Source organism: Leptosomus discolor, chromosome 7, assembly GCF_034619465.1.
Source record: "Leptosomus discolor isolate bLepDis1 chromosome 7, bLepDis1.hap2, whole genome shotgun sequence".
In the NCBI taxonomy this organism is placed as follows: Eukaryota; Metazoa; Chordata; class Aves; order Leptosomiformes; family Leptosomidae; genus Leptosomus; species Leptosomus discolor.
Genome location: NC_141397.1, coordinates 8,490,396 through 8,511,106, shown reverse-complemented (window position 1 = coordinate 8,511,106; position 20,711 = coordinate 8,490,396). Strand labels below are relative to the sequence as shown.

At 41.1% G+C, this 20,711-nt stretch overlaps 1 protein-coding gene across 1 annotated transcript in view; it reads left to right on the top strand.

The window, feature by feature from the left end:
• Positions 1 to 20,711, top strand: part of RAPGEF5 (Rap guanine nucleotide exchange factor 5) — a 157,686-nt gene that overhangs the window by 123,866 nt on the left and 13,109 nt on the right. Inside the window, exons 12-21 of the mRNA XM_086468129.1 lie at positions 557 to 635; positions 2,498 to 2,642; positions 4,567 to 4,664; positions 5,447 to 5,477; positions 6,420 to 6,498; positions 9,489 to 9,638; positions 12,273 to 12,370; positions 14,141 to 14,263; positions 15,446 to 15,624; positions 18,958 to 19,048. Of these exons, the coding sequence (XP_086324255.1) occupies positions 557 to 635; positions 2,498 to 2,642; positions 4,567 to 4,664; positions 5,447 to 5,477; positions 6,420 to 6,498; positions 9,489 to 9,638; positions 12,273 to 12,370; positions 14,141 to 14,263; positions 15,446 to 15,624; positions 18,958 to 19,048 (1,073 nt within the window). The remainder of the gene's footprint in view (positions 1 to 556; positions 636 to 2,497; positions 2,643 to 4,566; positions 4,665 to 5,446; positions 5,478 to 6,419; positions 6,499 to 9,488; positions 9,639 to 12,272; positions 12,371 to 14,140; positions 14,264 to 15,445; positions 15,625 to 18,957; positions 19,049 to 20,711) is intronic.

Genomic DNA, 20,711 nt, shown 5'->3' with positions numbered 1-20,711 from the left:
TGGAGGAAAAAACCTTCCATAATGTAGCTAAATAAACCTTAGAAAAAACTTCTCAGCACTTGCAATGATGCCCACAAGACTAACCAGCTAAAGATTTGAATATATTTATTTCATGGTTCTCAACTACTGCGCATAGATGTTAATCCCAGTACATGGCAATCACAGTTTTCTCTCTCCTATTAGTAAAAGCTGTTCTTCTAAACTTCAGAACAGCTCAGCTGGTGGAAAGGTTGCTTTGCATGCAGCAGAGCCAACCAGGGTGGAGGTGTTTGTGATAAGGACTCTTAGTGATTACCGAACTGCTTCTTGCTTTGTAGATATTTGTGCTTGTTGGTTCTTCGAGAGCTGAGGATGTGCTTGTTAAAACATCTGATCTCTGCAGTGGCAGCGTATTGTTAATGGTTTGGAACTTAAAGTTTGATGTATTCTGTATGCTTTGGACCCTTTTTTGGGGGGTGGGTGTCCTATTCCTTCCATAGATACTAACAGGAGTGGATACACTCTTCCTTCTCTCACTAGTGTATTGTGCCTTGGGCTTTATTGTCTTCCTCTGCAGAAACTCTCCTAGATGACTTCCTTCTCACGTACACAGTCTTCATGACGACTGATGACCTGTGCCAGGCACTTCTGAGGCAATATCCTTTTTTTAAGTGTTGTATTGGAGGGGTCTCACACACATAGGTTTATGTATTGTCAAGCCTTATATTGTAGCAAATTGCATGCCTTGAATAATGAGTTTTGCTGTTTGCATATTGATATTATTGAAATATAACCCCACATGATTGTTTTGAGGTTGCATGTAAAAATGGTGAGAAAAGAGAACAATTGTCTAGTATTCACTATGGCATGCTGAGCAGGTGGACTGCACCTGAGGTGTTGTCATCACACCCCAAGAAATGCATGAACAACTAGGAGAAACTTCAGAAGAGAGCAATAGTAATTACTGGTATTCTAGAAAGAAAGGTGTGCAAAGAAGGATTGAAAGAATTTGGATTGTTTTGTTGAAAAAAGGGAAACTATAAATGGGACAATCTTTCACGTACCTAAAGAGGAAGGGAGTTAGGGTGGACTTGAATGGACTAGTTCAGCTGATCTTTCAAGGTCTCTTCTCCAGTCCAATTTTCATAAGGTTTTATGATAATTGGAATTGAATTCAAATCTGTACCTTCCCAAAGTTCAGGTTATATTGTTTTCTTAACTCAAATGGGTTGTGGAGGAAAAGATACAATCTGAATTTGGATATGAGTTCCCCTAATTGGCACACGTCCCTGTAAAAATATATATATATACACACACACACACACATTCACCTATTAAAACATCTAGAATTGCGTAGCTGAGGAATCAATCAACAGAAAATTCCTGCTCTGAAGTTGAATGTACAAAGCTGAAGCTGCCTCTGAATAAACCTGTATCCCAAACATACACATTTGTGTATGTCCATACTTACTTCACAAGAATACTTGAAGGATGTATTGAGCCAGATGCCTAACTCATAGCCACAACGCAATCTTGTGTCTGCTGGTTTTGTTTAAAGATAAATAAACCTCTATAACTTTATAAAATAACGTTTGAAGTGGGGTTAAGACCTAGATGTTAATTCTTAGAATACCTATATCTGTGTGATACATTTTGTAATACATGAAGAGAAAAAAATGAAGAATAAGTATTTTACGATCTCTGCTCCTTTTATCATGCGATACAGTATATAAGTCTAACTCATTCTGAGGTAAAAGAATTTTTTTTCTTATATTTCTGATTGCTTCCATAACCTGTGGAGCATTGATTGAATGAACTCGTGGCTATAAAATGAACTTGCTTTTATTTTTTTATTTTCTTTTCTTTCTTTCCTCTTTACCTTTTGTGGTGAAAACATAATCTTTTTACCTAATAAAAGAAAGAATAGCGAAGGGACAGGAACAATGTACAAAGTGAGTATCTTCTGTCATTTGCTGTTTCTGCTTTGTGAATAGAGAACAATGGTGGGAATAGATTCTTTCACCCTTTTTTTTTTTTTTTTATTTTAATAGTGTTATTTCTGCAGATAGTGTAATTTGTGCGGGGAAAAAGAAGCTGACTTCCTCTGCCTGGGTTTTTTGTTGTTGTTAATGAGGCATTGTCCTCCTTCCCACAGACATTCACGTTGGCATCGGTGTGCAGGACAAAGGCTCGTTCCCAGTTCTGCAGAAAAGATGTGACTCAACATTGTATAATTCCTTTTGAATTGATTTGACTTTTATAGGCTCGCCTCTCTAATCTATGGAGGAAAAAAAATCCTGTTGGCACAGAGGATGAAATGACATTTCTATTACTGAGAATTTCATTCCAAAAAGTTGATGAAACTCCTAAAGCTCCAGATGGGATAAAACATTTAAAGCTGAGCAATGTAGTGAAAAAAAATAATCTTTCATTAGCAAGTGAGATGATTGCAAAGTCTTTTCCATCACTTAATTTTTAAGTTTCAGTGAGCCATTATTTGTTCCTTAACCTTCTGTACCTATTGTGCTAAGAACCACCAAGGGAAAGAAGACGACTCTGATGTGTCCTGCAGGAAACGAAAAGTCTTGCATTTGGTGTCTCAGTGGACTTCTCTCTACAAAGACTGGTTACACGAAGATGAGCATTTAAAACAATTTTTAAAGGTATTGGAACATTTTCTGATGCATTTCAGCACTGTTTAATTAACATACTGTGTCTAAAAAGCCCCAATAGCAAAATCTATAAAGCATCATTTTTCATATTTAAGTTTTCTCCATGAAATCTGTAATATAAAATAATTTACATTTGTCTTCCTTGAATGCCTTGGAGTTAGTCCGTTTGAACAGAACACCTGTAATGTCAGTACATTCAGTGTCAAAAACATTACTTTCAGATACGAAACTTAACAGAACTCCATGCTGTCTAGAAAATGGGAAAAGTTAGGGGGGTAGGAGATAAAACTACACAGATGCAGAGGTTCCTTGGACATGTTGGTCATGTCTGCCAGAACAGGGTTTACAGTCTGATCCAGAGGATCACGGATGAAGAGAGAGCTTTGAGGTCTTTGGAAGAGATGCAACTTTGACTGAGGAGTGAAATGCTGTTCCACAGTGTTTGTCAGGTGCATATGCAGAGCAGCACAGCTTCATGTATTTTTAATAAATAAAATTATTTTATTTATTTAAGCAAGGATCTTCTGATCTTTCTGAATGAGTTCCAAAAGCTTTTATAATTCCCTTGTAAATTTGCAAATAGCCATGTCATCGCAGACCCAAGATCCATCTAGTTGTTGATTTTTATTTTTTTTTCCCTGCTGGTTGAAAGAGGAAAGTATTTTAGGAGACTTTGCAGGATCTTGCACTATTCCTGATGAGGCTGTCTGCAACTGGAGATCTTCTTAAGGGCTTTTGAGTTCTCTTCAGTGATTTGCTTAAGGCAAAGGGATGAAAGATTGAACTAAATTTGGAGAAAGTCTTAAGATTCCTTTTTTTTTGTTTCTGGGTTTTTTTTTTGGAGTAGGACGCATTGAATATAGAAGCAGAGACCTTGGGATTTTTGCTGTTTGGTACTAGATGTGGAGTGCTGTAGTGGAAGGGGGCATCATTCCACCTGTCAGGTTACACTGCGCTGCACCTCTCTTGATGCAGGGCTTGTCTTCCTGGCCATGGAGGTGTGTGACTGCGTATTGTGTACGATTTCTCTGCTTGAGGCTTCTGTACAATATTAAACAGTGGTAGTGCTAATGATGGTTGAAGTTACACGTGCAAAAGCAATATATAGGATTGTAGGCCAGAATCATTCATGCTGAAATTTATGAATGTAGGAGTGTTAATTTGGGCTAAAGCAAACCTGATGACTCAAGTCATACGTATGATCCTCAGTTTCTTGGAAGGGAAGGAGGAGGATCTGTGTGCAGGTTCTGAAAAAGTATAGAGAAAGTAATTCCTACAATTTCAATCATAAAAGCTGATTCAGTTTGTTTACCTCTTATCTGAGATAGTGTCTTTTACATTTAACTGAGGTTCCTAATTGATGATATTCAGACAATGCCTCCCCCAAAAATAAGAAGTAGGGTTTATTTGTTCATTTATTGGCTTACAACTAAGGAGTATGTTGTTATTTGTTTGTGAGAGACATCAACTCAGTTTAAAATGCATGCGAATGTGAGGAAAAGTAAAGGAGAACATCCTCCATTTAAAACGTCCTAATCAAGTGAACCTATTTGTTATCGTTTTGTATAAGTGATGATGGTGCAGTGTGTTCTCACAGTTCAGGATGTGTTCTGACCTAACCCAGATTTCATGTAACAGACACAAGTGTTGTTTTAAGTCCTCCTGTTTGTAGACTAATACATTTTGCCCTTTCGCTTGGTGATGATACACAGAGAGTGTTTCTCCAAAGGCAAGGTGAATATTGACCAATCTGGAAATTTAAACAGGAACATTCTCTCCTTATGGGTCTTGCATAAATATAATGATGAAATTTGTTTTAGGAGGCTAGTGCCTGAATTGATTTAGACTGCCAATGTGATGCCTTATATTTATGTTTGAGTTATCAGATGTTTGTGGTTATGGTTTTGTTTTGTAGACAATATACAGGAATGTGTTAGATGATGTGTATGAATATCCCATTCTTGAGAAGGACCTGAAAGAATTTCAGAAGATACTTGGGATGCATCGTCGTCAGTAAGTGTTGTTTCTTTTTGTGATCAAGTCTCCTTTTATTTACAGTGTAATTTATTTTTGTTGTCATCTTGCTGTAATTCAGTAAAGTAATGAGTAATACAAGTACTATATTAATTTTTACAAGTCATCTCTTCTTTAAACTAAAGCTAGATTATTCAGTCTTCTCTCATGTTTGTGGAGTGGTGTGTGTGGTTCGACAGTCATTCCCATCAGTTGTGGTTGGGATGACTTGCAAGTGGAGTCATACTTTGTGGAAAAGCTGGCAAAATCTCCCTCAGAAGCTGCAGTCTGTGACTTCGTGGTACCTTCATTCTCATTCTCTCTCTGCAATCTGCAGTACTCGGAGGCAAAGCTGTTTTGCAGTAGTCATCTAAAGGTTGTTATTTTACTAATAATCATGGTATTTGTAAAAGCTATTTCCTTGGCACGTTTTTTCAACAAATGGAGTTTATTTCCGTGGTTTGGCCATTGGGGAGCTGGAAAGAGCTGTGTCCCTGAGGGTAACCCTGACTGCTTACCCCGGGGGCCCGAGCTGTGTCCGTGTTCTCCGGCTGCTCGCAGGCTGCAGCATTGCTTTTCACTACATCAGTTGTGCAAGTCACAGAAAAGTTTTCTGGCTGGGCCGGACAACCTTAGCTTTCCCTGAAGGAGCTCTGCAGCCATTCTGTGGCCACCATTTAATGTTAAAAACTTTCTGATGTTGTAAACTTTGTAATAGCTAAAACTTCATTTTCCTAAGCTTTGGCTGCAAAGAATAATTTGGATTTTCCTTTTTGTTTCAGCACTGTAGATGAGTATTCACCTCACCGAAAGGTAATGCAAACCTGATTGTTGCTGGTTGCTTTTCATCTCACTTTCTTCCCCTCTGCCCACTTCTGTCTCTTTTCTTGCTTTCTCAGCTGAAAGTAATTGGTGGCCAAAAACATGACAGGATACATCAGTGAGGTTAGACCTGCAACATTGCTTAAGGAATTTTTTTTCCTGCCAGTGCAGCCTGGATATCAGCTGTGTGAGCTAACCTGCAGTGGCTATGACAATATTAGCATCTTAACAAGGTGCTCTGAGATGTCAGAATTCAGGAGGGGCCTGGGACCGTCCCCCCACTGGGCTGGAGAGATTTAGCAACCTGGGCAACCCAGGGTGAGAAAGGCATTGACATGGATGTCAAGTAGGCAGAGCAAAGGGGGGATTTGTTGTGACTTGCTGTGACAGGGATAGAGAAAGAAAGAGAAGAACATGAATCTGTTTATTTAACCAGAGGGAGAAGATGCAGCTGGAGAATGTTGGCATACAAACTGCACAGAGGTGAATTGCTGTGCTCGTCAAATTTACTGGGCTGAAGCTGAAGTGTGTAATAAGCTTAAAATGTTACTGCGGAAATGTGGAAGGCAGAACATGAGATTGTAGTGAAATTGCTAGACTTACTCGTACATAGGAAACGTCTATGAGAATAAGCGTGTAAGAAATGGGCTCTGAACATGACTACAGAGAACCTTGAATCGTGCAGGCTGCTTAGCCTTGGCATGTCCTGCTTCCTCCAAAATCCCCACCTTGGCCATTAGTAAGGCAACTCCCAGTTTACTGATTTAAAAAAGGGTGGGTGGATTTCCTATACAAAAACCTTTCTGGCCGGACGTATGGGCTGAATGCTGTGTTCTGTGAAATTCTGCTTTGTGAAGGGCAGGGATGTAAAGAGTCACTGTTGTCTCTTTCTTTTTTCTTTTTTTTTTTTTTTTTTCTCCCACTGCCTCACAGAATAAAACCTTTTTCCACCAGTTCAGTGTAAAGGAGAACTGGCTGCAGCACAGAGGAACCATGAATGAAACAGAAGAAAGTAAGTATGATTGAAAGAGTGGAGGAAAAACTCCAGAACTGCAAAATTGTTTCTCAAGGGCTGCCCATAATGTAAATTTTTTTTTTCTTTTTTAACTGACATACAGCTTCTGAACAGGACCTTAGGGCTTCAAAAGAACTGGGTACTATTTCCTTCCTGCCCCCTACTTTGCAGGGGTTCAACAGTGACATGGTATCTCAAGGGGTTTTTGCCCTGCCCGGTTCCTCCAGCAGCCCCGTGGCAGAGCTGCGTGCCTGCCAGCAGTGCTGGCAGCCCATCCACCAGGCGTTATTCCTGCTCCATTTCGTGCTCTCGGTCTCTTGGCCTAGATCTGGGTTGGGAAAGGTGAAAGAATAAGCCTGTCACATGAAATGGGCCAGGATCTTCTAACTCTGGGAACCTGCCTTAGTTCTACCTTTCCTTGAAAACATCTCCGTGTGGAGTGCAAGGTGCCACTCCGCTTTAATGTCAACCATTTCAAAATGCAATTTCCCTTCCTCACTGCTTATGCAATAACACAGTGAGGCTGTCACCCTCCTGTAATGCCTGTACAAGGAAGGAAGCAGAGAGGAGGGTAACACTGTGTATGCAAGCGGAGAACAGGCAGAAAGACCTCCTACCTGGAAGTCTTGCCCTTTGATGATATATCTTCATTTCTCACTGGGAAGAAAACTCAGGAAGTTCACTTGGAGTCAGTATATTTTTAGTGCTCATTTGTGACAGAATAAAAACCGATCTACTTCGATGCCAAGTCTTTCTGCACAGTACGTTCTGCTGAGAGATATCCTCTTTCCGTGCTTCAAATGTAGGTTTATTTGAGGTTTATGTTATCAGGGCTGCTTCTGAAAATGTTAATTCCGGATGAGAACACCCACACTCGTTCTCCTTCTTAAAAAAGGTGGACACAGCTTATGGGTGAGTGGAGAGGGAAGTGTACTCACCAGAGAGAGGACAGGCTGCGTGGCCAGGGGGACAGAAGGGCAGGACCCAGCGAGGCCAGCCCTGACTGGGTTAAATTGCTTTTATCTCGCTCCTTGAGAGCATGAGCCATGGTAGATGATGGGACTGAGGGAATGAAATAGCAGAAGTGGAGTTGGGGAGAGGAGAGACAGATGCTGAGGGTGGACATCTAAGTGGAGTGCTGCTGACCGATGGTGCTTGTGGAGGATGGGTCTGTCCAAGCCGCACCATGCCACTTGACCGGAGGCATTCTGTTCCCTAGTGTAAGCATTACCAGGGCAACTTGGCAGCCCACGGCCGCTTTCTCCCACTGGCATTCCCTCCTGCACCTCACAGAGGAGCAGCACAGGCTCCTGAAAGAGATGGCATGGTCCGTGCCAACAGATACCGCAGATGGGATGTTGGAAAGGTGCGTGAGGGAACAAGCTTTGGGAGAATCAGTATGGTGGCTGTGCTTGAGGACCTGGCCTGTGGGTTGGTTTAGTTCCGTGTTAAACAAAGGATGTGTCAATAGCCCAGTTGTAAGTTGACATTGCTGTCATCGTCCCCTCCCAAATGACAGTGAGGATGAGATTTCAAACAAATTCACTATAAGCAAGTTGTGTCCCACTCTACGTATGGAGTCCAAATATTCCTGCCAGCTTTTATAAAATTTATTTTTCTACCTAGTAATTTGGAGTGCAATTTGATGTCTCCCTCTTTTCATGAGTTATATATCCATTCTGAAGAGAGATTCTGCCATAGGATGAGTATCTGATTTACTGTCTGTCAGCAGAGACAGGTTAAGAAAAAATTACAAAATCAAATTACTTTTCTTCCCCAAGGCTAAATGTTAAGTTCCTCCTTCCTTCTCATCTTCATTTTTTTCTTTACTACTAGATATTCTCGAGGATAGAGTTCTTAACTGCTTCTGGCATGGTCTTAGTTAATGAAAGTGCCCTGAAGCCATGAAGATTTGTAGGACAAGCAAAGAGCTGTTGCTGCTTACATCTGTCAATAAAAATAATAAAAGAAATACAGCTTTTCTGTAGAAGAAACGTTTTTGTCTTATGCTGACATGGTAGCAGCCTGTCTGCAATAAGAAGTGCTAGAATAGAAGGACATGGAAAGTTTTTAATTAAGCGCTGAAGTGAGTGTGAAACCCAGAGTTGTGGCAATTCTTATTAGCAGATGTTGTAATATTAATGCAAGTCTGCGGTTTCTTCCCTTTTAAGTATGGTAGCTGCATTTCAAAGAACTGGCTGCAGCAAACTCAGCAAAAGATGTACACCTAAAATTCTGGCAAGCAGAGAGAGCGTACATCCCTTTTTGTAGCAGAAACAAAGTACTAGCTGCGCTGACCACAGCATTGCTGCTGGGAACCTCCCTCCCAGAGCCGAACCATCTCACTCGCTTCAGTGGAAGTGATGAGCCCAGGGAATTTCTCCAAACCAGTCCCTTTTATGTGTGCTGCAAGTGATTCAGGGAAAGAGTTGTCAGAACTAATTGCATTGCTGTTCGGGCAGCCTCTGCTGGTGCTAAAAGACTCTGGCAATGCAAATATTTTAGATGTCTAGACAGATAAGCTAGCGGGAGTGGTTGACGACTGAGGAGCACTGTTCCTCTGAAGCCCCCTGTTCCAGGTGGAAATGGAGGTCCAAAATAGTTTCTGCAGTGGCTCTGAAATACTGAAAGGACAGTGATTTATCTGAACCTAAAAGGAAGGGAGAAAAGCTGGCGACAGCTGAGTTTGCAAAGAAGATAGGCTGTAGAGGAGGTTGTCCGTGACAAATCCTCACGGTAGGAAGTCTTAAATAGATATTGCTGTGGGGGTCTCTGTTTCCATTTTCTTGCCCCTCTCATTTCCCAGGGAGAGGAGGTGGGAAGGGGGGAAATGGTGATGTTGATGCTTAGTTTCATGTCCCTGTGAGTCAGGGTGCAGCAGCTGCAGCAGCCAGGCAGCCGAGGCATTGCCATGGTTGGGTCTGCAAGACTCTCCCCTGCTGTGTTCAGATGCCCACTGCTGAGTGTGTCTTTCTTCCTTTGTGCAGTTTTCTGCCGTGTGTATATAACAGAGCACTCGTACGTCAGCGTGAAAGCTCAAGTATCCTCTTCAGCTCAGGAGATACTGAAGATTGTAGCAGAAAAGATCCAGTACCCGGAGGAGGAGTTGGCGCTGGTGACAGTCACGTTCTCTGGTGGTAAATAACTGCCCTTCATCTGATTACTTACCTTTTAGTGCATCACGTAAGGGAGGGCTGACACTTTGTGGTGCAAGGATACAGCTGTTCCTGTGCTGGCCCACAGCTGGATGACCATGGAACAATGAGGAGCTGTTTCCCAGAGAGTCGTTTCCATGACAACAGCTCGTTCTTGGGTACCAGCGGATACGGCATCTCCTCGCTGGAAAGGGAGTGCAAAGGACTCTGTATTTCTTTCCCCACAGATAAATCTCCTACATTCACATTTAAATTAATTTGGAAGGCGATGAGGCATGGTTTGCTTTAAAAATATAGAAGGGAATAACAAATACTATATGTGTGGCTGTTTCCTCGTTTATGGCATGGGTAATGAATATTCTCCAGCAGAAAGGAGGGTGACGTATATTTGCACAGTTGAGGTACTGAGAGCAATGTAAGCAATATTTTGTAAGCAGTCTTGCTTACAACTGGCATTTTTTACCCATTATTTTAGTGTTTCTCATTGAACAGAAGTGGTCTTTTTTTAAGGAAGATGGGAGTGATCATGGGCTGATATTAGGGACCAGCCAAACCCCCGAGATTTTCTGTGGTGTCTGGCAGGTCTCAAGCTCTTTGGTCAGATTGTTTTGCTCATTGTGGTGACTTGGCTCTTAGGGAATACAAAGGAAGCAATTTAACTAGGCGTGTAGAAATGCAAAGCTGGATCTACAAACAGGGGCTGAGAACGTAGAATATCTTGGCCATATTCTCAGAAAACATGAGTTGGTGTCGATCCCCTGGGACAAAGGATGCACCCTTAGACATATAGCACTCGTTGCTACTTCTCTTGCAGTCTAGTTAGATGAAATAGACACAAATGCTGCCTTGTTCTGTTTGTTTATTTATTTGATTCAGAAGTGGGAGGTCACATTTTTCTCCTCCACACCAAACTCAATTAAATGACCATTTTTTTGCAGGGCACCGGTGTGGGTGGCAGGGAGATGGTGCCCTGCTCTAGCTATCGGTAGCCTGGGCACGGAGCAGCCACATGGGAGCATGACACAAAGGTGTCCTCCTGGCCTACATCATTTGCAGGAATACCCTTTTTACCCTTGTGTGTGCCCAAATTCTCCTCCAGTGCATTTTACAGCACTGCAAAATCACTGTGTTACTGTTGTTTTTCGGGTCTTGTGCTCCCGTTCAAGAGCAGGGCGAGGGGCAAGTTTTGCTCTGATAGCAATAAATCTGGTGCTAACTGCCTACTTAGCTAAAGAAAACCAGCAATTCATAAATAATGAAGCACACTATTATCTTTGGGCCACAGTGGTACCCAAGAAAGTCACAGAACAGAAGTGGTTGCAACTTGGCGGTTCAATGGGAAACAATAATTTAAATGCGGGTACAACAGGACTGTCATTTGTACACGACCAGTGTAACCCCTAGAATGTTCAGTCACGTTGCCTGAATTAATTGGAGATACAATTTCAGTATCTTTGTTCTTATGCATTGCCACTCCTGTGCCGTGAGCAATAAACATCAGTCTGCCATGCTTACTTTTTTTTTTACTTTTTTTTTTTCTTTGCTGCTTGGTTGACTCAGAGCTCTTGTCTGCCGTCCACTTGGAGGGCAACAGCATGAGACGTTGGGGAACGTGTTTTTATTGATGAACAAACAAGCTCTTTTTATTCAAAATTACCTTGAAAAAACATACTGGTAGTTCAGCATAACTGTATCTGGTGTCAGTGTGAGCGTGGGTAAGAGTGGAAACGGTCTGAAATGGTGTTTGGCGCTCAGACTCCTCCTCGTCCTACTCCTCCCTCATGGGCAATGAAAAGTCCAAGGTAGCTGTCAACATGCTTGTAGTGCTTTTGGGTCTACATTAATGCAGTCACTGTAATAAAATGTCACGTGTCAGGTCTCCAGAAGATTACTGGGAGCTGCAGGAAGAGGCAGTTTTTTAGCTGTGTTCTGGGTTTTGCTTTGTTTTTCCTCACACCTTTCTCTGGTGCATCCAAGATTGCCCAGAGCCGAACCAGTATGCTGGAGTGGAGGAAAAAAAAAGCGGTGTCCCCCGCTCTTTTACTTTGATGTTTGCTAAATGAATTACTCTAGATCTAGAGGAATTTCTGTAAATACCAGACTATAAAGGACTCTTCAGCTCTGCTCCATGGGGTGAATTTTGTGGCACCAGGATCCTTCAAACTTCTTATCCTGTGGAATGGCTGTGGCTGCTAATGACTTCACCCCTGCTCTTGTCTGCCTGTGACATGTTAACAGCTCAGTCTCTGGAGACCGAGACACTTTGCTTTAACATTTGCAGTAGATAACACTGGGTTGAAATGAAGTGTTCTGTACTGCGTAGGAGGTTAGACTAGATGATTTAAGTGTTTCTTCCTGTTTTATCCTATGTGAAGTCCAGGTTGAAAGCAGGTGCTGGAAGTGTTTGTGCTCTAGTCCAGCATCAGAGACATCTTGCCTGTGTCATGCCCGGGTAGTGTGGAGATGATGGTCCCTGTAGGGACTGGATTTGATGCTTAGTCACATTCTAAGAAGTTAATGTGGCTTTACAAATACATGTGTAATGTTTTTCTCATATTTATATACATCTTTTACTCCTTTTCTGAAGCTTTTGTGTTTTGTTGTCTGTTTTTACAGAAAAACATGAACTACAACCAAATGACTTGGCTATCTCAAAGTCTTTCGAGTCATCCGGTCGTATGTTTGTCTACCGAAAAGATCCGTCTGATTCTTTGGTAAGGATCTGTATGGTATACTTCCCGTTTTTGATTTGTTTGACTCCCAATCAAGAACTTAATATTCCTCTCAGAGGACTTTTTCAATGCAGAATTTATATTTTGCTTCCTTAATAAAGCTTACTGAGCTGCTCTATACCTGAAAAAAAATACCTTGCATTAACAGCAGTTATTTGACTGAACAGTAATGGAATTCGTTCATCAATTTCAAATAGACCAAAGCTTCTGTACAGCTTAAACCTTTCAATCTACATCAGCCTGGAAAAGCTGACTTGTGCTTATAGAGGGCTGGATGGGATGAGGATTATCCAGGGCCTGTGTGGCTTTGGTTTTCTTTTTTCCCTCCTTGTGCCTCAGTAGCACCTAAAGTGTCTGGTACATAATCGTGCAAGGTGATGGACAAACTCCATGGAATTAATACATGTAGAAATAGATGTCGTGTGGGTTCTGCCAAAATTACTGGGCATCACCATGACCCCAGTGTTGTGGCAGCCACCTGGCCAGTCTGTGGCTGGCCTATATCACTGGTGGTATGTCCTTTCCCCTTCTTTCTGTCTGTCTGTCTCTCCATCCTCTCGCTGGTGCTGGGGAGAGGAGCAGGTCAAAGGGCAGTGGGTCTCTCTCATTCCCTGTCCTCAGAACCAGGATTGCAAACTCAGAAACCAGGATTGCAAACTCTCTCCCGCCATGATTTCCCAAAACTGCAGTGAGGCAGAAACAGTCAGATGCTCAAAGAACTACTCTTCCAGTAGTTTTCTGTGAATTATGCAGATGTTTCGAGGAAAGCTCAGGGACGGTATCGCAACTGACTTTTACGTGTTGTCAGTACCGCTAGGATTTTCGCGTTCATCCTAGGGATGAGAAATGTCTATTTACATTTTGTTGGATCAATGTGCCCCGAAGAGCTGACACGCCGCTATCATTGTAATCTGTCATCCCCATTATCTCCAGCGTTCTAGCCACCTCTAAAAATGCGAATATTAAGGGAAGGTTTCCAGTGCAGACAGGTGACAGCCAATCTAGTTTCATTAGTTACATAATAAAAATCACAAAACTTGCTGTAACTGTCAGAAATATAGCACCAAAGCAATGGCTTAACTGATAAGAATAATCTTTCATCTTGGCAGATGGTTCATACGCCAAGTTTCAACCTGATGAGGTAAAAAAACCCAAGAGAAATGCAAACCTCTGAAAATCCGAGCTAATAATGGAAATGTCAAGTGACCCTTAACACCAGCAGTACCAGAGTAATACACTAAGTAACTTTTATGAATCAGGACCCACTGTTTTACTGTATGGTGATTACATTTGGAGTAGATTAATCATAAAGTGTATGGATTTATGCTGTTCATAAAGGTGGATTGGTGGGCAAGTAGTGTGTGTTTATTCTAAATCTAGTGTGTTTGCAGAATGATTCCTTTATCTTATAATACAAAAATTTCCTGGTGTCTTAATTCAGATTTTATTTTCTGATGTTTTCAGGGATTTTATTTTCATTATGCTGTCTGCTTAGTCAGTGTTTATATTCAAGGTTTAGAGAAAGAGAGAGAGAGGGAAAAGGCCTAATCCAATAGGAAATCATTGATCCTATTGACCCATTTCCTGTTTCAAGCTATTAATTAAATAGGCTATAACTCCTTGATTTTGATTAGTGGGAGGAAAAAGCCCTCAGAGTGCACTTACAGAAGATTGCTTACTCAGCCCTGTTTGGTACCTTGGTCCAGTAGCTGTTTCATTGCTTTTTTTTTTTGCTCTTGGCTATCGATTTAGAACCCATTTGCTGAAAATGAGGAATTGCAGCAAAGGTCTGTGAGAATTTTGGGAATCAACACTTGGGATCTGGCCTTAGAACTAACAAACTTTGACTGGAGCCTCTTCAATGCAATTCATGAGGTAAGAAGCGTCGCGTCCACCCTTCGTGCAGCATTCTGCCATTAACAATGCATTTTGGAGCATCAGTATTCCTTGATGCTCAGTTCCCTGTCACGACAGCATGATTTGGCAGCTCACAGTAGTGATGGCATTGAATCAGGTTCAAGAGATGTGTTGCAGTCGTTGATACTGAAAAGAAATTGTCAAGGGTTTGTAACTTCCCTGTGCTGGGGCATTTCCTATGTTCCCTGTATACCTGGTGGGGTTTATTGAGAATTGCCTCAAGAGGGTGGGAGAGCATGATTATTCTCTAAAAACTGTCTGTGTGAATATGTTTTATATGCAAATTGTCCTTTGCACCCCACAATGTTCCGGTAAATACAGGACTCCACGAATAGTGGCCTTGATATCACTTGATAACCACAAAAGAATTCACGATTTCAGCGATTTAGATGGTCACATTACAGTTCTTGTTAGGCTTCAGAGAGATAAAAAATACTGAGCAAGCTTTATAAAATGGGATAATGGCCCACTTCAGTGCCCATTGGGTTGTTTCACTGACTTTGATAGGTTCTGGTATGAGCTGCTGAGTAAAATAACAGTTAACAGTACAAAATGTCACTTGAAAATATCATTCACTGAAAAGCATGTTGGTTTTCTGAAAAGAATGAGTGGGAAATTTCCTTGCTTCTCATCAAATGCTTCCCTTGATCTTTCATTTCAGGTTCTTTTATTCAGTTTAGACACTTTAGAGCTGGTCAAGTTTGGGGTTTTTTGCACAGAAATCAAGACCCACATCTCTGTGGATGAAAACTTGGCTATTTTTAGGAAGAAGTGTGAATGGGAATTTTTCAGACTCTGCAATGCTCTGATATGGTTGCTTTTTCATACTGGAACAGAAGTGATGAAATACAGAAAGAGACAGATTGTTTATGTCCTATGACCTGGCTGTAGCCAGAAGTGGAATTGCAGGAAACCTAACAAGAAAAGCATGTCTTGTGGGACTTCAGTCCACCTGCCCGCTATAAGCCTCTAGACTTTGCTAAGCCAAACCTGGACCCTGAATCATTTTGGCTCATGAATAATGACAAAATAACTATTTGTAACCAGGCCTTGTTTCAAAAACATACTTCTAGATGATTTATAATTCATTTACATTTAAATTGTTTTTATATCGCTAATAATGCTGTCAATGTCTTCCAGCAAGAGCTGATATACTTCACGTTCAGCAGACAGGGCAGTGCTGAAAACACTGAGAATCTCAGTCTTCTGCTTCAAAGATGCAACGAGGTCCAGCTTTGGGTTGCCACCGAGATACTTCTCTGCAGCCAGCTCTGCAAACGTGTACAGCTAGTCAAAAAGTTCATCAAGATTGCTGCCCAGTAAGTTACCGAAGTTGCAACAAAAATCCTTGAATTCACATGCTTTATTTGGTGAGAAGTAGGTGCAAAGGCAAAGAAAGAAAACTAATTTGTCATCCTGTGTTTTAATAGCGTAGTAAGCTTACCTAGATAAAACAGTCCTTAAGTAACAACAGCGAACACTGGCCAAAACTAGACGTGGGACACTATGTGCTGCTCAAGTCTCCCCCAGCAACTTAGCATCAGCTGCCAAATCCCTGATGGTGCAGAGATACATCCTTTGCAGAGGCATCCTGAGGACTGTTTTACAGAACTATTTGAGCAGCAACACGGTTATTCATCAAAGACTACGCAGAAATCAGAAAACTGTTATAATCTTGAAAGTCTTACCTCCAGAGAAGAAACTAGGTGCAGTAAGCTATTGCCCCATGTAATCCTCTCTGGAGCACTGTTTTATTTATTTGATAGGTTTGGAGGCAGAGGGTGTTCTTCACTAATGAGACTTGACCGTCTGTTCTTGCACTTATTACTAAATAGTGCTGGCATTTATTCTGTGCCTTGGAACAGAGTGCAAATATATACTAGGCACAGAATTCTTTCCTCTGTAATCACTTTTATTTTAGTAACCGAGGAAATGGAGCAATTTAAATATGTGTAACCATTCTCCTCGCCTCTCTCTCCACTTGTTGGTCTTCTGCAATATTTGAATATGCATGTTCATGGAAAATGCATAATTTGTTCCCTTCATCGACTGGGTTGATTTAATTTGCAAGGCACTTAGATAGAAAGGACTGTTCTCAGCTGAAGCAGTGCCTTTGGTGAAATGAATTCTTCCGATCTAATCTAATCTAGTGTAACTCATAAATGCGATTTGATTTAGTTTGCAAGTTGTATGGTATCCAGTAATATGTTCATTTTCTGTGGTATCAATGGCCTAGTTTGGTCCAATTATGTCAAAAATGGTTGATCTGTGTGCTTTGTTGGCACCACAGTAGCATTAATTTGCATTCCAGGAAAAGTTTCATCTGTCCCACATGAATAGGGATGTATTCGTCACCAGGCTAAAATGTTGCTCTGTTTGAATTAATTCCATCTCTGTTGAAAAGCCAAAGTTGTGGAGACTAAACACGGTTGTCACTAAACAGTAGACAGGCTCTCCCTGTGCGCTGTGGAAACACCCGTCGTCATAGCGTGTAGATGGTGAAACAGTGGATACACAAATAAGTGAACGTCTCGCTTACTCAGGATCTTTTTTTTTTTAATCAGAAAAGCAGCTTTCTAAAAGATGTCATTGTCATATCTCATCAATTCTGGAAGAGCTGATGAAAGAGGAAAATCAGGGTGGAAGGACGGTGCGCTAAGCACTGGACACTGACCATGAGGCACAAGCCATGCAGCCCTGATGTTTTGTCTATGACTAAGGCAGAGAGATAGGGAGCTGTGAGCAGCTCTGGCTGCTCTCCTTTCTCTGCTCCCAGATTCGGCCAGGAATCTGTGTCTTTTGACTGTCAGCTTGTTGGCAAAGCACTAGGACTAAGATCTCATGTTCAGCGTTTGTGTACTGCACTGTTGAAGGAACACCTGAAGAAGATGGGAAGCTTTTACACAAGTGTGTCAACACATAAAAGGGAGACAAGAGGGTTTGAAACACAGATACCTACGCTTCTGTTGGTGAGCTAGTCTAAAATAGAAAACAAGTGATTTGGTAGAGAAAATGAGTTGGCATGTTGTTAGAAATGAACCATGCTGAGGAGTTAGAGAAACTGGTCAACATCGGGTTAGAATAAATGGGTTACAACAGCAGCTTTCTTGCTTCCCAAGCAGTGGCTGACTGTAAAAGGTGTCCCTTCTCTGGACAGTTCTTTGTGAGAAATGGGCCCATCCACAGACTGCTTATCCAGGCTGTGCTGGACACCTTTCTTGTTTTGGAACGAGTTACCTTTGGGAGCTGCCTGACTTTGCTGATGAAAGGAGTCTAAGCAGCAAAGTTAGGTTTCACTTTAAGGCAGCTGAAGTGAGAAATATACCATCTCAAGATAGCACACAGCGATGAGTGCGAGCTTTGTAAAACTTGTAACAAGTGCTGGCGAGTTTCCAGTCTAAGGCCTTGGCATGTACTTCTCCCTGATGGTGAATCCCAGTGCAGGCAGTGGATTCATGCGTTCTTAAAATTATCTTGAAAGAGGATCCTCATCTCGCACACATACATGCACATGTGTGTTTATAGTGGTCTTAAAGAATCTGCAAGAGAAAGGGAAATCTTTTCACTTGCAAAGGACTCGATATTTTAGGATTTCAAATTTCCTAATGGACTAGAAGTAAGCAGGATCTGATTGTAGGTAGTAAAATGCCCAAGAATAGAGGTGTCAAGCAAATTCTGTAGGGATCTGTATTGGAACCAGAGCTAACTGCAACTGATTTATAGGAATATGTAAATTGAACATTAATCAGATTTTCAGACAATAAAAATGATGAGGGATTGCAAATGCGTTGGAGGATAGGAAAAAAAAAAGAATGGTCTAAGGAGTCTAGTGGCATGTGCAAACAACAGTAGGATAAGATTTAATTTAGATAGATGCAAAGTAATTCAGCTGGGGAATACTATTACTGAGCTGAAGAAATAAATGTATGATTGTAAAGAACAGTACTGTGACAGAGGTCCTTGGGTGATAATAGATGACAAATTAAAGGCAAGGACAAAGTGTGATGCTCTTCCAAATAAATAATTTGATATTTGTTTTATGCCTGCATAGGAGAAAGGTGTAAGAACTTAAGAGCCAGACCAATAATTATGTTTCTCCTTCCCTCCCCGCTGTCTCACTACATCTCCTTAGTAAAAAAGAGACATGGGAGAGAAAAGTTAAAATAAATTACAAATAATTCAATGAAGGATAATAACAATATGGAAAAGTAGATTGCAGGCTGTGGCCACAAAGAGAAATTGAAGGAGCCAGTGGCGTACAATTTACAGAAGAGATGAAGGGGATGAATATATTTATAATACAACAGAATAGAGGTCAAGGAATTATTCTGTATGGTAAAGGACAGCTGAGAGTAACTTGAACACTGAAAAGGGAAAATTACTTTTGACAGCAAAGGGAAAAAAATAACCTGCCAACAACAGGGTTGATGAGACAGTGGAACGTTTGCTAAAAAACTTCTTAGATACCCCATCACCTAGACTGCAGGTGGCCATGAGAGGACATTTAATGAGTTCATTATGTGGAAGTTGATTGTATGTTAGTGCTGAGAGTTGAAATGGGACTCAGTAACCTAGGATACCTGTACATTCCATTTATCTCTGATTCTGAGTACAAAAAATCAGAATACAGCATTCATATTTTTATTCTACAGCTGTAAAGCCCAAAGAAATCTGAATTCATTCTTTGCTATTGTTATGGGTCTCAACACTGCATCTGTCAGCCGGCTGTCTCAGACGTGGGAGGTAAGACGCATCTCTATCTTTTAGACCCTGTCGAAACCATTTCTCACAAAGATTGTATACTAGTTTCTTTCTAATTACTGGGTTTTCGTGCTGAAATCAAACATGAAGTGGGTGTCAGTAGAGAAACTTGTCTGTGACCTGAAACTTTAGATATACAGCTATTCAAATAAAACTAAATATGTCCTTCCAGAGCTTTTAAATAAGAACAAAGCAAGGAGATCTTACCTTCTAAAAAAAAAAAAAGTCAGGTAAATTATCCTAGCATTTTAAGTAGATCTCAGAATAGGAAGTCTTATAAAGGTGGCTCCAAACAAGCAATACCTTATTATGGAATAATTTCGTTTAAAAAAACCCAACAAAGTAGAAATAAACTCTCTTTAATTCTCCTTTATCATCTCGTTTGCAGCTTCTCCTCTTGAAAACAGAGTTAGGAAATGGGCCATGAATAAGGAGCATAGTGGAGAACAGAGATTATCTGCTAAAGGAGCTACCAGTTGCTAGACAGGGCATGGGATGTTTAGAGGAGGGTCCCACTGGGATCTGTGTTTACGTTGTGGAATTTTTTTTCCGTCCAAGTAAACTATTAAGTGGTGGTATCTGCAAGTTTGCTATATCTGCTGGTGAACCAAAACTTGGGGAAGGAGTAATTTAAATGTGATGGGGTGAAGCTTTACCCTTCCCCCACACCCCCAACACTATAAGCGGGCAGTACTCAAAAAACACCAGGCAGGCAGTAGTCAAAAAATACCAATCTCTAATACAAAGTGAGAGAGAACGGCTGTGGTCTGCCTTGGAGGTACTCTTGAGAACCAACAGCTGAAACCAAACGGCCATCAGGGACTTACAAACCTATCTAATGCTCTCCAGAGCAAAGTCTTCCCCCTTAGCTGAAATCATGCGTATGGAAACATCACTGAGTGTGTCAGTGTCATTTGCCCTTGCCTGCTTTTATGGGTTGCCTTCACCCCATTTCTCTGGGCTTTGGTAGGAGAGTGGAGGGCGCTCAGTATTGTATCAAAGGCCCCCGGGGGCAATGGTGTAGATCTCTCCTGCGCGGAAACACACAGAACTCTGCTGTGTGGTGAGACCTCTGGAGATCATGCGCTGCTGATGGACTTCTCTCAGGAAGAGGAGAATATATTGCTTGTCGGAACAAGGAGTGCATCTGCATACATATCGTTGTAAATATGTCACGTTTCTGTGTGTAAAATATTTATGAAATCACATGCATATTTTTTTTAATGTGTAAAACTTTACTGCACTGGAAATTTCAAAAGCAGAAGGTTATTTGCATTAGTAATGTGACTTCTAGAAGAAGTAGAGCAATGTTTATAAATTAATTATAATTACTTACACATGTAAATGAAACCACCTAAATTTAAGCAACCATTTAGACACTGAATTATATTGGCTCTGCGCTTGAATTCTTAAACAAGTAGTATGTTCCCAAGCATATTCTTCTACTTTTTTTCTACAGTATGCAGTGTTTTAATGAGCCTCGCTTTCCCTGATTGAAGATACTAAAAAATATGCAATTGCAATTCCATATTCAGTTATTTTAGCAGTTTAATCATGCAGCACATCCACTTAATTGTTCTAAATCTCTTTTCTCTTGATAGTATCACTGTGGCTGTCAGGGTCTAAGGACAAAGACAAGACAGGG